The sequence below is a fragment of the Metopolophium dirhodum genome, chromosome 4 (genome assembly GCF_019925205.1).
Source record: "Metopolophium dirhodum isolate CAU chromosome 4, ASM1992520v1, whole genome shotgun sequence".
NCBI classification, from domain to species: domain Eukaryota; kingdom Metazoa; phylum Arthropoda; class Insecta; order Hemiptera; family Aphididae; genus Metopolophium; species Metopolophium dirhodum.
Genome location: NC_083563.1, coordinates 29197632 through 29212754, shown reverse-complemented (window position 1 = coordinate 29212754; position 15123 = coordinate 29197632). Strand labels below are relative to the sequence as shown.

Here is a 15123-nt window from a genome sequence, read left to right as displayed (position 1 = left end):
GAAAGTTTACCTATGTCGACTGCCGAGCACATAATTATTATTTTCATTGATTGATTGTTTTTGGATTTAGTTCTTTTGCCCACCACATAATACATTATATTATGATATTATCCTCTCTTCTCCCGCCGCGGAGTGTAAACACAAACGACGCGTGACCTGACGGCGGCGGCGTTTGAGGTTTGATGAATCGTCCGGAGGAGGCTGTGCGTATTTTTAGAACCGCGATCGAGTCCGGCACGCCAGATAGCGTCACCTGTACATTATATTATGATAATATAATAGTAGGTATACATCGGGGCGCCGCCCGACAACACCCGCCGCCGCCGGACGCTCCACCTCCAAATATAATTTAATAATGTGTGCGGAGCGCGCGTTCGTCTCCGATGCCGTTCAGTATCGCGTGGTGAGCCCCTCGTGCATAATCGTCCGTTTTGCGAAGTGTGTCCTACAACTCGGTTTGCCGGTTAAATAAATAATTCGAAAAAAGCTTTTGGATCGCTGGTCCCGAAACGTCTACGCCGGCGGCTATGCTGCGAGAAGAATAATGATCCGTCAGACACCCGACCACGGTATCATAATGTTGGTCGTTTATCTCCTGTTGGTGTTGTGCGCTGGACGTCTCATCGATGCCGAAAAAGGTAAGCATGTTCTCGGTGTAACTTTTTGAGTTATGAGTATCTATAATAATTATTATTAGTACTAGTAGTAATAGTAATAGTAGGCATCATCTAGCAGTAGTATAATAGCCACATAATATTATAGTAGTTCTTCTTCTTCAAAGTCTTGAACACCACCCATACGCGTGAAGTAAAATTTGTGACACCTACTGACAAAAGTTTTTTTTTATTCTTATAATGTATAAATCACAATTTTTTTTAGTCAAAATAATTAGCAGACGAAAACAAGGTTGCATTTTAAAAAATTAAAAAATTGAACATCGCAAATATTCTTTCAATATTCAATAGCTAAAATAAAATTATTACCTGTGCCATTTATTTTTCTAAAAATGTATCATTTTATTTAAGTAAACACATGTGTAACAATTTCAATTAAAAGTTTCTGTATCCGTTTTTAAACTTTAAATTTTACTGTAAGGTTATGCCTAAACAATAATAATAAAAAAATTTAAATTACATACCATATTATAATACCTATATTTAGTAAATGTATCTATTATTATCATTAAATTTCTTTTAAATGAATAATATAATATTTCTGTGTGATTAAATTTATGAAAAATTGAATAAAACATTATAATGTATAACCTATAGGTGTGATGAAAATTTTTGAAGTTATACCAATTATGTTATATTATAATCAACATGTTGAAATATCACATTTGGTAATTACTTATATCAGAAATTGGTGATATAGTTAATTTGATAAAAACAACTTTACTAAAATTGTTCACTAAAACAAATTGTATAGGTAAATTATTACACATAATTTCTTTGCAATAAATATTTGTTACAAAGTACATCGATCAACGGTTTTTGAGATTTTTAAATGTCTAAAGGAAAAAAAAATGGTATATTATGTCAATTGAAATTTTACTGTTTCATATTATATTTTCAATAATTTTAAAATATTATTGTTTTCAATTACCAAATACATAGAAATTTCAATTTTATATTATACATGAATACGACTTAGTACTTACTAGGTGAATATAGAGTATTAAGGTAAAAAACAAACTGTGGACGAAATATATACTTCATAGCTGTCTATATAATATGTATACATACGAGATACTCAGATACGAATAATTATTAATTAACACACGCGTCATATTGTTTATTATGTTATTAGACCATATTATTATTATGGTCCAGGCGGCGTGTCGTGTAGTATTATAACAATAATTATTACGTCACGATTCTAATTGGTCACTATACCGTCATAACAAGCCGGCGAATCCATCATCAGCATAGAACTGCTTACAAATAGTACACCTATACTAGTATAACACTATAACATTATATATTATGATCTATATCGATTATTGTCAACACTGGACAGCAACAGAAATCGTCCGGTCCGTTATTCAAATTTGTTTTCAAAACGTTTGCGTTGTTCACAAGTTTTCCCAGAGACCGACGAAGACGGTAAACTCGGATTCTGAAAAATGTATACAATATAATAAAAAAAATTTTCTGTATCGAATCTCGTAAATACCCATTGAACACGTTTCCCGTCCGGCCGGTGGCATGCGTGTAACGAAAAACAGACGCCGGTACGAAAAACACGTGTTGGAGTGACTGCCGTATAATACTATTTGTATGTATATATTATAATATATATTATATTATATTATTTATGTGTGTGTATACGTTCGACCGAGAGATGGTCGCGCGTATTAGTAATTTTTATCTTCACCCGATAGTACAAATAATAAATAATAATAATAATACAACCGTTGGGCCATAAACGTCGATGAACAGTTTCTGGAGCACAAACACATTGCGGGCGTATATATAACTAATAAGTAATAACTATATGTATACATATTATATGCATTAAACACTCATCTGAAACAGCAAAAGGCGATTACGACGGACATATCCCGCGCTAGTGGTGCTGTGCGTTGTTCAAACACGCGTGCTTCTAAATGGGACGCGCGGGCGACAGACCATAAGGTTATTTCCGACTTGAGACCCCGTGTGCGCGCAATGGGAGGAGGGTGGGAAGGGGGCCTCCGCTGTACGAGCATACGAAATCCGAGATAGACCATAATATTGCGGTGTATACTAACGAGGCGCCGTTCGTCTGCCGGGCACAAGACTTTTTAATCGGAAATAATTGAGCATGATAAATGCGAATTTTCTTGCACCGCCGCGTACAGTGCACTACACCCGTCGCGTTTCGGGATAAAAATACTCACTGGCTGCTCGGGCGATATACGCGCACTCGCCTGCCACACCTACCTATATATGCGAACGCACGTTTCCCGGGTCGAGAGTGGGACTCACCACGGATGCGATATCGTAAAATACAATTATTGTATAATATATATTTGTCGTCATGTGATATTATATCCACGGATATGAGGCTATAAGGTATACGCTTCGGGCGCGACGATAAGACTACATCGCAAAATCGCCGCATATATGATGGCCGGGTGGTCTGTACGCGCGCGCGCGCGGAAACTCTCCGCGGGACTCGACACCGTGTTTGTATAATACACGCGATATATAATATTATATTAAACTATACGTACGATGTCGATTGTCTTATATTATATTATATACCTATTTTGTTTGTTGACAGCCAAGTGTTGCGGCCGCGTGACCGGGAACTGTAGGAGAGCCTGCGAACAAGTGAGTACCAAACACCTATTATACAACTATATAGTACTATACATATTATATTATAATATAAACAACGCGTGTACCCATGCTTATTGTGATTCCTACATACGAATACACAGTTGTATTATGCTCGGCTGGACGTATATTATAAAAGTATAATGTGTGTGTGTGTGTGTGTGTGTGTGTGTGTGTGTGTGTGTGTGCTTAAGACGTAACGCGATACACGTCTGCACTTGGACGTTAACATACATATATACGGGGTGATCCATTTACGGAAAGACACTTTTTATTTCAGAAACAGACGTTTGAAAAATATTTCTTTTATATAATTTGAAGCATAGTTACAAAACAATTTATCTGGAAAAATTATATTTTTACTATTTTTTATTATTATTATTTTTAAAGTTGTATTTCTCTTTTTAATGATAATATATATTATATATCATAACATATATTCCGAAGCAGAATATTATTCGTAGTATTTTTATCAGTATCAAAATCAATTTTCGGACAAATAGTTTTTGTTTATAACTTATAATGTATAAAAGTATTTATTATTTAGGCAATCGGAGTTGTGGACCAACATTTTGTATGATACCATTATACACTTGGCTCAATCTTAAAACACTCATAAGCTACTATCGTCTAAAATTCGATTTCTATGTATCAAATTTAGGTTAAAATATTAAAAATAAAAAAATTAATAAAAGTATATTCAGCTTTGGAATAAGGAATAAAAAATGTAAATTGTCATTAAAATAAATGTAAAAATGGGAAGTAAAAAATATTTATTTTTTTTAATGGCTTAAAATGATGTAAGATTGTAAAATAATATTTTCAAAAATGTTAATCGTTTTTGAAATAATGAATGTCTTACGTTAAATGGATCACCCGGTTCCACCCGGTATAGGTACTATATAATATTATGGACTCCACGGTGCAGTGAATACATCATAAATTATAATACTTTAAGTTTTAACACATATAGCATACATAGTGTAGGTATCGCAAGTACGCTCGGTCAGACACTAAATTACGTACAGGTATATGATATATATATACTATATATGTGTATGTCGTATGAGTTATATTATACAGGGTGATGCGATGACCACGACCGTGGTTACCGCCCGAGTCTGCGCTGCAACCGACGCCGTCGCACAATAATAATAATAATAATAATATACACCATCTTGACGACCAGCCAAGTCTTGTGCAGTTGTGCGTTATAACTTTATGAGTTATTGTCTATACGCCGACAACGCATCGACTGCATATGAACGAATATATAAGTTTTGCCAAGACACGTCCACTTTCATAAATTATTTCGTCCGTCTGATATTATTACTATTATTCCTATAATATTTACATCGCGTACGGCGTACCTATACCACCGACGGCATAATAATATTTAGTTTAGACCAAATGCGTTTTTTGTAGAGCGAGTGATAAGTATTTTTCATTTTCGAATACCTATACTTACAGGTATAATTTTATACGTTCGCATAATTTTGAATATTGTTAAATGCAGCATATACAGTATTTTCGACCCAAAAACGTGCTAAAGTTTTCTCAATACAATTTCGTAACATTTAAAAAAAAACCTTTTTCAGATAGATAATATTGTTCTATTGTAAAATATAGCCAAACGAAAATTATTTTTTATTATCATCGTGAATTTTAACAATTTTGCAAATTTAATAAAATCGATAATATAATGTTAGTGTATGAAATATAAATATTATATCAAACTATAATCTATATTGTACCAAATGTATATTATCAGTGTTTGTAATAATTTACAGGTTTAGTTAATATAATATGGTATAAAATACGGAAACTTCATCGGTTCACTTCATCTATAAACTTAAAATTCTTGGAAATATATACTTTTTACGCGAATATTCGAAATTTTAAAATCAAAATTTTTCTAAAAAAATATCTTGCTGTTACATATTAGCATTGATGCCTAATATAATGAACTATTGTATAATCAATGATATTAGGTACTATTATAAATATTTTTAATAAAATTGTATACAAACATGGCATTTGATTGAAATGTACAACACGGAAAATCACCCTATACATATTTTACGGTAACATCAAAAGACCATGTTTGCTATTATCATATTATATTTATGGTAAATATTAATTATTGTTGTATTATACTCAGTATAATGTATAGCCTATAATAGAACAATAATATTTTCTTCGCCAGTCGACTGTCGAGCGTTTTGTTCACGCATTCGTGTCAGCGAGAAAGACGTGCAAAAAAACAATATAACGCCCCGGTGACAGGTGTATTATGCGAGTTCGCATTTTATTTTTTCATTCTCTTCCATTTGTTTCGCACACGATTATTGTTATCATTCTATTTACAAATTTCGTCCTAACACCTTGCTAACGATCAGAGTGACTGCCGTGTAAGCGTAGATATTACAATATAAAATTCGTTGGTTAAGGAATTATTATAATAATATGAGTAAAAGTCTAAAGCATAAAAGTCTTATTATATTGTCCGGGATTGCATTATGCATTTCTCGTATGGTACCTATTTTAACCGTCAAAAACATATTTTCAACTTTTATAAATTATTTAATCAAAGTTTCTAAAATGTTGGTTTTAAAAAAATCCATCTGTATCTTGATAAAATAGTTTAACTCTTAAAAAACTAATATAATATAATATAATATGTATATCAAATTAAAATACTTAATAATGATAAAACACTTTTTATTTAGCTCATTTCTAATTATTGCGATATAGCTTTTACAAAAGTGTACTTAATATTTCTATAATATAGTGATATGGTTTTTTTTTTTAATTATGCTTAGGTATACCAATGTTTTTAATTTTTATTTAGTTTATTGGTTTCCGAATTTTACCCAGTTATGACGTTATATAATATACAAAACAATTTTAATAATATCTGAGACAATAACAGCCAACAAGTGATTGCCGTTCACGTTAGCAATATTCATAGAAAACGATGGTTTTTTTTTAATCAATGGTCAATAATATTATAGTCTTCGAGCCACCCTACCCCCTCCTACATTTTCCACTAGTGGTAATGCATCATGCATTCTATTCGATTTTCGTCGTTTATACACTATTACAACGTGTTGTAATTGAAACGATTATATTAATGTTATTATATTATTGTTACGTCTCAAAAAACCAAAAAAAATTATAATATACATAATATAATATAGTCTGAAATAGATGTGCGACTGCACAAACCATCGACAATATAATGATATTAAAATGCGCACCTCGTACAAATATACGATCGCGTGTACTTATATCTATACGAACGGAATGATCAAATACACGATATTGTGTTTGACGTATCGTGTGCGGTACGGACGAATCCAAGCCAGGAGTTTTATTGCCCCCGCCGTGCCGTTTTATTGCGCGGTAGGGACATAAAATCCGTCGAGAATTTTGTACGACATAAAAAAAAAAAAAATGTTCGTTTCGAATATTGTTTATTTTAATAATATGCCTATATGTGGGTGTAACAATAATACTGTATAGCGGGGGATTCGGTTCCATTTTTATGCACCTTAACGGCAGCGCCGGATCGCGTTTGTCACCGACCAATTAAAACGCGGCGCGCCTACCCGCTATGAGATTGAACACCGCTACAAGCGGTAGGTTGGTTAGTTAAAAAATAAAAATATAATATTATATTATTATATAATTCTATATTTTCCGTTCAACGAACGGACGTATTAAAGCTGAATACGGTGGACCCAAATTTACACCTAATCATGTTCAAAAAATAACCTAATTGAGTTAAAAAAAAAAAAATATAAAAAATCATTTTTCCTTCAATCTTACAGAAAAACAGTATCTGGCGAAACACAGATATTATGACAAAAAATTATCTTTTGTTTAAAAATTTGTCACAATCAGGCACGTATATTATCGGGCAAATGTAGCCTTAAATATGATTCCCGCTTCCAGATCTAGTACTAAACAGCGTAATATAACTCATAAACGGACGTGCCATTTACGTTCATAGAACATGAAAAACTTAAAACAGACGATATTTTATAGGTAATAATATAGTATATTGTGTTATGTACGTCTACACAACTAAATAAATGAAACACGCAGTGAAGTAGTTAACCACTATACTTTATTTGAACACTATGTTAATACAAAAATACACGGATTTGTGGAGGTTCTGTTCCAACGACTGACTCACCTTGGGGACAAGCGCGGTCGGCCCGCTGTGGCTCAAAAGTGCCCATGCAGCGGAATGCCATATACGCCGGCCGTACTCGTTCCTACGGCGGATACATGGTTACATAATATATAATATGTCAACGAAATGCTTATATTACAAATACTTATGTTACTAATGAAATGGGTTTATAACAATTGTATGGCAAGGGCGGGAAGTAAGCTATTTCAGTCGCAGCCGAGGGCCGCATTTCACCCAAGACTGAAATTGCCTTCCCACTGCACGAGCCACACATACTATTTTTTTCCACGCCTCTGCGTTCATCGATCACGACAAAGGTATTGCAAGGATCCATGCAACAACCAAACTATTCTACAACAATATTTCATAAAAGAAAAATGTTTACCCGTCAAGCAAAGACGCTATAATATGATAATAATATATAAGATTAAACCAATAGTTTATATTTTGTAAGGACCGTGGTATAGATTTCTGGCTATGCAGGGGATACGCGTGATATGTGCGCCCGCCACTTTTTGGGATTTATACTTTACTGCTCGGCACTATGGGGATTCCCACTTAACCACCCGCTGGACAGAAAAAGGTCACTTTCCAACGGTTCAACCATCATCGAAAACTAAACTTTCAGTGCAAGCGTGAAAAAAAAAGTATTTTATTTAGATATCTAAACCATAAAAACAAATACTAAGATTAATCGGAGATCGATGAAAAGCTTAATATTTAACCGGTCTGATCATTAATTTCGGATCGCGGACGAGCTTGAAACGAACGCGTATTTTATGTAATAAACTACGCCAAAGCTTAAAACATTTCCCACACGACGTGACCGGATCAGATGACAACGCGAAAAGTTTGACCATTACAATTTTAATTTTGATTACGCTCGTAAAACGCACATAAGTAATCAAATCGTTTCAATGACCGAATACATAATACTATATTATAATCTACCACAGTCGACTTGATATACTTGTAGAATAATAATATGAACCGTAAATATTATAAAGTGCGTGCGTGCATGAGTAAAAGAAAATCAGAAAAACAACAATAGTTTATTTTCTGAGAATTTCTGCAATATATACTGATTACTGAGGAAGCTTCTCTGCTATATAGGTAGATGTCGAGTGTAGGTACTTATACTTCGTTATTGATCAGGGCACTGTAATTAGGGATGTAAACTTGAAAATTTTGATTTCTGTTTATTTTTAAAAATAATTTATTTTGTAATAATTATAATGAAAATGAAATTAAGTAGACAAATGTTACACCCTGAAGTTGTCTAAAGCCTACTGAGGTACCTAATATAAAATGTTAGGCTTGATGTTATAAACTTACTTGACATCATCAAATTTTCAAAATTTTCAAAATTTTCATGAAAATTTACATCACTAACTGTAATTGATGTGTTAAATTTGAATACAATGACTTATAGGTATTGCATACGAAACATTGGTTCTTTTTCGGAGACGAAATGTCGTCCTATATTACAATATGATGATATTTTATTAACTATTTATATTGCTATATCTGAGTAATTTGTTTGTCTACTACTAATATAAAACTAATATAAGGTAGGTTAAACTAATTGTTATTTATTGCCAAACACTAATAGCGTGTAATATGACGTATTATATTATAATGATTATTATAATTACAACATTACTATAGTTGTTATTAACTTATAAGGTCAATTATACTATCTGTAGAACGGTGTAACCCATTCACTCGTAAGCTATTTAGCTTAAATGCAATCTAAATATTATTTTGAAAATTTCAAGGTATATAGTAAATTAGTAGGTTTATAAATATTATTATACGTTATAGTGGAAAGACCATACGAATAATATTTATTTAATTACAAAAATATGCCTAAATAAAATCCATGTTTTTTTATTTAAATCCAATTTTGTCAACATTTAAACTTAAAACATGTATAAAAACCAATTGTGCATACCTACCTGCCGTGTATTTTTGAAATTTTTGAGTTTCTGTCAGAACGACTTTTGAGGAACCTTATGTTACGTAATACCAATAATAACCTATTTGTGTATATTGTGATGATTGTTATATAATATGTTATGTACTAGGTACTTCTACTATATTATCTTATCACTGTGATAATATGTAGGAGCTCTGTTCGGTCTCTTATGCAATATATATTACATTTTTATTAAAATTTAAAAAATATATAAGATTACAAACTAGGTATACAAAATATTTTTCAAACCTATATGTTAGTCTTTACGATTGTTTATTTTTGAATTGCAACAAAAAAAACAAAATCAATTTTGCCAAAAACTAATGTTGCGTAAAAATTCTTATTCGTTTATTTTTAAATCTACTCAATTTTTTTCTTTTGACCACAATAAAAAATTTAATGTCGAACAAGTAGTTACTAGTTTATTAGTTATAAGTTATAAGCATTTAAAGTTTGGATGAGCAGTGTAAACGATCAACATTTTTCCCTGTATGTACCTATCACCCCACTCATGAAATTATAAAACTATTAACTAAACGCTCAAAATTCGATTTTTATTTATCAAAAATGTTAAATAAATATTCTTCATTGAAATACGAAAACAAAAATATTTTTGTCATTCAAAAAAGTAAAAGATGTTGTTTCACAATGACATCAAATTATGTAAAAACAACCTAAATACTTTTCGAAATAATGGGTGTTTACTGTTTAATGAATTACCAAGTACATCACACATATTATTATCGGCTGCGGATTAAATTACTAACTTGGTACATAGTATTAATATAAATATTATATAATTATAGCAAGAATAATGAGTCGATATAATTACGCGGAAAATGTTTATTTTCCTTGGACGACGAGTGAATATCTCCTGACCTGTTGTTAACATACGATTACACTGCATTCATGATGACCCGTGCGAACATTATTATTATAATTTATAATATAACAGTTGTGGTGTTTAATACATATTATTATGGTTATAATATTATTGAAGGCTTAATAATCTATTATAGTATATGACATCGTCGTGGACAAAATCGATTATGAGTGAATCTTCCTAAGTCGGAAAGGGTGGGAACACTATTACAATACCTTCTACAAAATATTATAATATGATTATAGCTTATAATTTATTGCAGTGTTCGCAGCTAGAGATATGGGAAGGAAATATTTTGAGGTTGATTGTCACAACATTGTGTGGAAAAAATCACCTATTCGTGAACTTATCCTCTAATACAGCGACAATGCCTACATATTATTATATTATAATGTAGTGAATATAATAGGTATATGATAATAAAATATTCTGAAGTCGAACGTATTCAATAATGGCCTACCACGGCTGGAGATAAAAATTAAACGTCTATTTATTAACGTCATGAGATCGGTCGGAGGTGTGAGATTGTCTAAACAGCTGCCAAACGTAACGAGTGGAATTTACATATTGATACCGCATAAGGCGACAATTATCTCACCTCACATTAAAAAATCCATTAAAACCGCATTAGCATTCATCATTTGCATATTATAACCACCTAGGTTGGGAAAACACTCTAAAGTAACGTTATGACCGTGTAACGACGATATACATAATAATATATAGATAGGTACTTCAGTGAATATATGCCACTTAGCTATTTTAGAAAGACATTTGTTATTTTTTTACGCACATTATATGTATATAAGTACACTTCAACTATACAAGTTTAAGACAATTATTATTAAATGATTTGCGCGGATTGTGTTTGAAGATGCAAGTTCAATATTTTTTGCCGTTGTACAATCGTGCATAAGATTCTAATAATTATAATTTGCCTGAAAAAAATATGTTTAGTGTAGGTACACACATATTATATGCCATATTATGATCGATAACTGATACTTGATAGTACGCATATTATACTATTATGGAATGTGAAATAAAGGTAGGTACTTAGGTATATACCAGATATAATTAATAATACTATAATGATATAATTATGGTTATTTTAATTAAATATATATAATATTATATATCTGTTTTAAATTGTATTCATTATTTTTTTAATGCAAAAGGTAATCGTATTTAGTCCTTTGTGTAGAGTTGATTTAAATTTGAAATATAATAATGTGACGGTGTAAATTATTCATTAAAATAATCATCGTTGATTTTATTATTGTTTTTACTATTCATGAACTTATAACTTTACGAGTCTTCAATAAGTCAATGAAGGTTTTATTGAACAAAATAAAGAAAAGAAAAATAACGAAATCGAGATTTCACTATTTCAGTATTTTAACGTAGACTCTAAATATATATATTATACATAAATACTTTAAAACTCAAATGAAACGCATTTTTTAAGTTGTCTGACATTTTACACTCTTTTACGATTTACGAGTGGTAGGTATACGTCCTGTATGGCATAATATTATTCTAAATAATGATATTATATATACCTACTTATATACGTTGACGACACACGCGTTGTCCTTTCTTTACCGAATGACAGATATGTGTTGTACCTACGATATTATAATTTTTATGATTAAGTTTTTTTCTCCTTTACACGTACACAATCAAATTGAATGCTGACGCACGTAGCCTGGGTATATATATAAAATATAATATGCGCCATATTGTTATGTAAATTTCCTAACATCTTTTTTTGTTCGTGCGTTTTGTGCTCGGTGTAATAATCCCTTCAACCGCATTTCCAGTGACAAAATGTACCTATACACATCATAATAATATAATATAGGTACCATCATACATAATGATAATATAGTATTGTATACGTACGTCCACCCATAACCCGCAGACACCCAATCCAATACATTCGAGGTCGACTTTTCACGTGCAGGGATTCGGGGCTGCAGGTCGTGTCTGTTCAAATAAAAGTGTCCACAGTTCCACACCGAGTCGCAGCCGGCACTAAGAGAGACGACTACATAAATTATCCTAAGTATTACGACGCGCACACATGTCCGCGGTTCTGCACGTGGGAATGTAAAATGTGAGGCGATGGCTAAAAAAACATTGACACGTTTTTCTCGTATATAATGTCATTGTGTATCGGGACGAAAAAATATTATGTAATAATAATATTATCCTCCCCGAACGAATGGAAATCTATAAAAACGGCGTACGTTGTGTTTCGGCCATTATAATCATTATGCGATGGTAATATAATATTGTCTGCGTTAACGTTTTTTCGCTCGAATACGAGATTACTGCACATTTTCATCTCGACGGTAAAGGTCATAGACCATAATATATAGTACATTTATTTTATTATTATTTAAATATATTTTTTAAATCTAATCTCGAAACTCATTTCACCGTAATCAATCTGAAAAATTACGATTTTGATCGAACTATATCCTAATGAAAATAAGCGTATAAGGACGAGCTTCGTATCATAATTATTATTTTTCCACACATTTTATGCAATCGAATTTATGTGTTTTATGACGTGTTTAGTGTTCATTAACAAATTAGTTCGAGCGTTATTTTGAATTATATTTTTATTAAAATATAAATCTATTAAAAAATTAAAAATTAAACAATAATTAGTTCCGAACCACGATAATTATTTATAACGAGACTTGGAGTAGGGCAATTTCTTTTACCCTAATGAACGTCAACGCAATCTGTTAATGAGTTTCACATGACATTACCGATCATAATTTCTAACACTATTTATTATTATAAGAACCTAATTCGGATTTAATTCCAAAAAAGGATTGAAAAGTGGGTACTTTTTATTCACTAGTTACGTGTATTTTTATTTGGAAAATAATAGTATAATTAATTTTTCACCGAAGTCTATATTTTAATAAATTAAACCAATATAAATTACTAATTAAATTACTATAAATATTAATTAACATCTTTATTGTTGCTTATGAAAAGGTTATACGGATTAAAAACACTTACATTGTTATAAGCATAACAAGTATTTTTGTTATCTAAATTAGTGTTAAACTTTAATTAAGCGCTTTTTAATTCAATGAGTCAGTTTGCAATTTATTAAAATATTTTGTTGTTGTTACTACTTACTATCGTTATTATTTATCATCTATATCGAATATAAATGTATATTTAATTTAATTAAACACATTTACAGAACGAAGAAGAGTTATTTAAAAACGTATTCAATTTATTTGACCATTACTTCCGGTTAAATCGTCATGTTAATTTTATCATTAATTTGATTCTGGACTGAACATTTATATATTCTATCGGTCAATTTGGCTTTGAAAACAAAAATAATTTACAGTATAAAAAAATCAGTTAATGAGGGATTCATTTTTAAATCCGCAGGATGAACAATCACATAAAAACTAACCAGAAGATAAAAATAATAAAAATCTAATACGTTTAAAAATATCAGAGTTTTGACATCCACCGACAACAATATAATATAATATTATGCTAATATAACACAATATTATGTATTTTTGTATTAAAATTCAAACCATATTTGTCTTGATAATAACAATAAAAATAATAATAACGAAACGTGTATCGTATACGGTATACCTTCGTCATTTTCTCCAGAATGTGTTTTTTCCACGTGACAATAATATTATACTCATTTATAACAATATGTATATTATTATAAGGCCCGTACTAGACGCATATATTTTAATGTATGTGCACCGGTCGTTTCCGGTCGTGCGACTCGGACATGTTTTTCACTCGGGATTCGATGATGAATATAAAAACTTAGATTCGAAGTCCGTACGAGCGACACCGGTCGGGAAATTCGCAATCGTGGGAAAGTGCCGTGAAAATCCGTTTATCGGCCAAGTCCTTGCAACGCGTATCATGTGCTGGTTACGAGGAAGGGAGGTGATAGGACTTTACCCCCCCCCCCCCTTGACACGTTTTTTTTTATTCTAGTATTTTATTATAATATTCTTGTTTATACGGTGGAAATATTATTACTAATAATTTATTAGGTAATGGTCTTTAGGCTAAAATTTCTATTTTTAATTTTATTATTTTCATCCTCCTCTAGTCAGAAAACACATTGGTTATCAGTTATATGTCCACGATTTGGTTTATACTGAATTGAATTAAACAATATTGTTTTCTTGCGTACTTTTTATAAATTTTAATCCAAGTACATAATATAGTTGCATAATTTGAGTTCACGAGAATTTATTTGAAAAAACGAATGTAAAATTAATCCGTAAATATAGGTACTATTTATAGCTTATAATATAAACTGTCATGGATGAGTGAATGATAATATGATTTCATCTTAATAGGCTTGTGGACTATGGTCGTTAATAAGTTAAGATGCGTGTTTTCCGTGTGGATACAACATTTTACATTTTTTAGAGACATGGTGAAATATTTATACTAACGATTTTGAAGAATAACCAAAGTTCCAAGTAAAGGTGCAAATCAAAGATAATTCGTTGAAGAATTCGCTAGTGGAGTTTTCAAATCATAAAATACTTAATTTTAGATGTAGAGGAGACAACAATTTTATTCTTATCCATGTAGCTTTTTACACAATATGAATTTGTCTGTATTAAACTATTAATGCATCCAATATTAACTTCAATTAATACAGATTTAATTAACAACATAATATACTACCTATAAATGTACTAATATA

At 31.1% G+C, this 15123-nt stretch overlaps 1 protein-coding gene across 1 annotated transcript in view; it reads left to right on the top strand.

The window, feature by feature from the left end:
• Nucleotides 1-379: 379 nt before the first annotated feature.
• LOC132942978 (reversion-inducing cysteine-rich protein with Kazal motifs) overlaps nucleotides 380-15123 on the top strand; it is a 47814-nt gene continuing 33070 nt past the window's right edge. The window contains exons 1-2 of the mRNA XM_061011718.1: nucleotides 380-638; nucleotides 3268-3317. Coding sequence (XP_060867701.1) covers nucleotides 545-638; nucleotides 3268-3317 — 144 coding nt within the window. The 5' untranslated portion in view covers nucleotides 380-544. The remainder of the gene's footprint in view (nucleotides 639-3267; nucleotides 3318-15123) is intronic.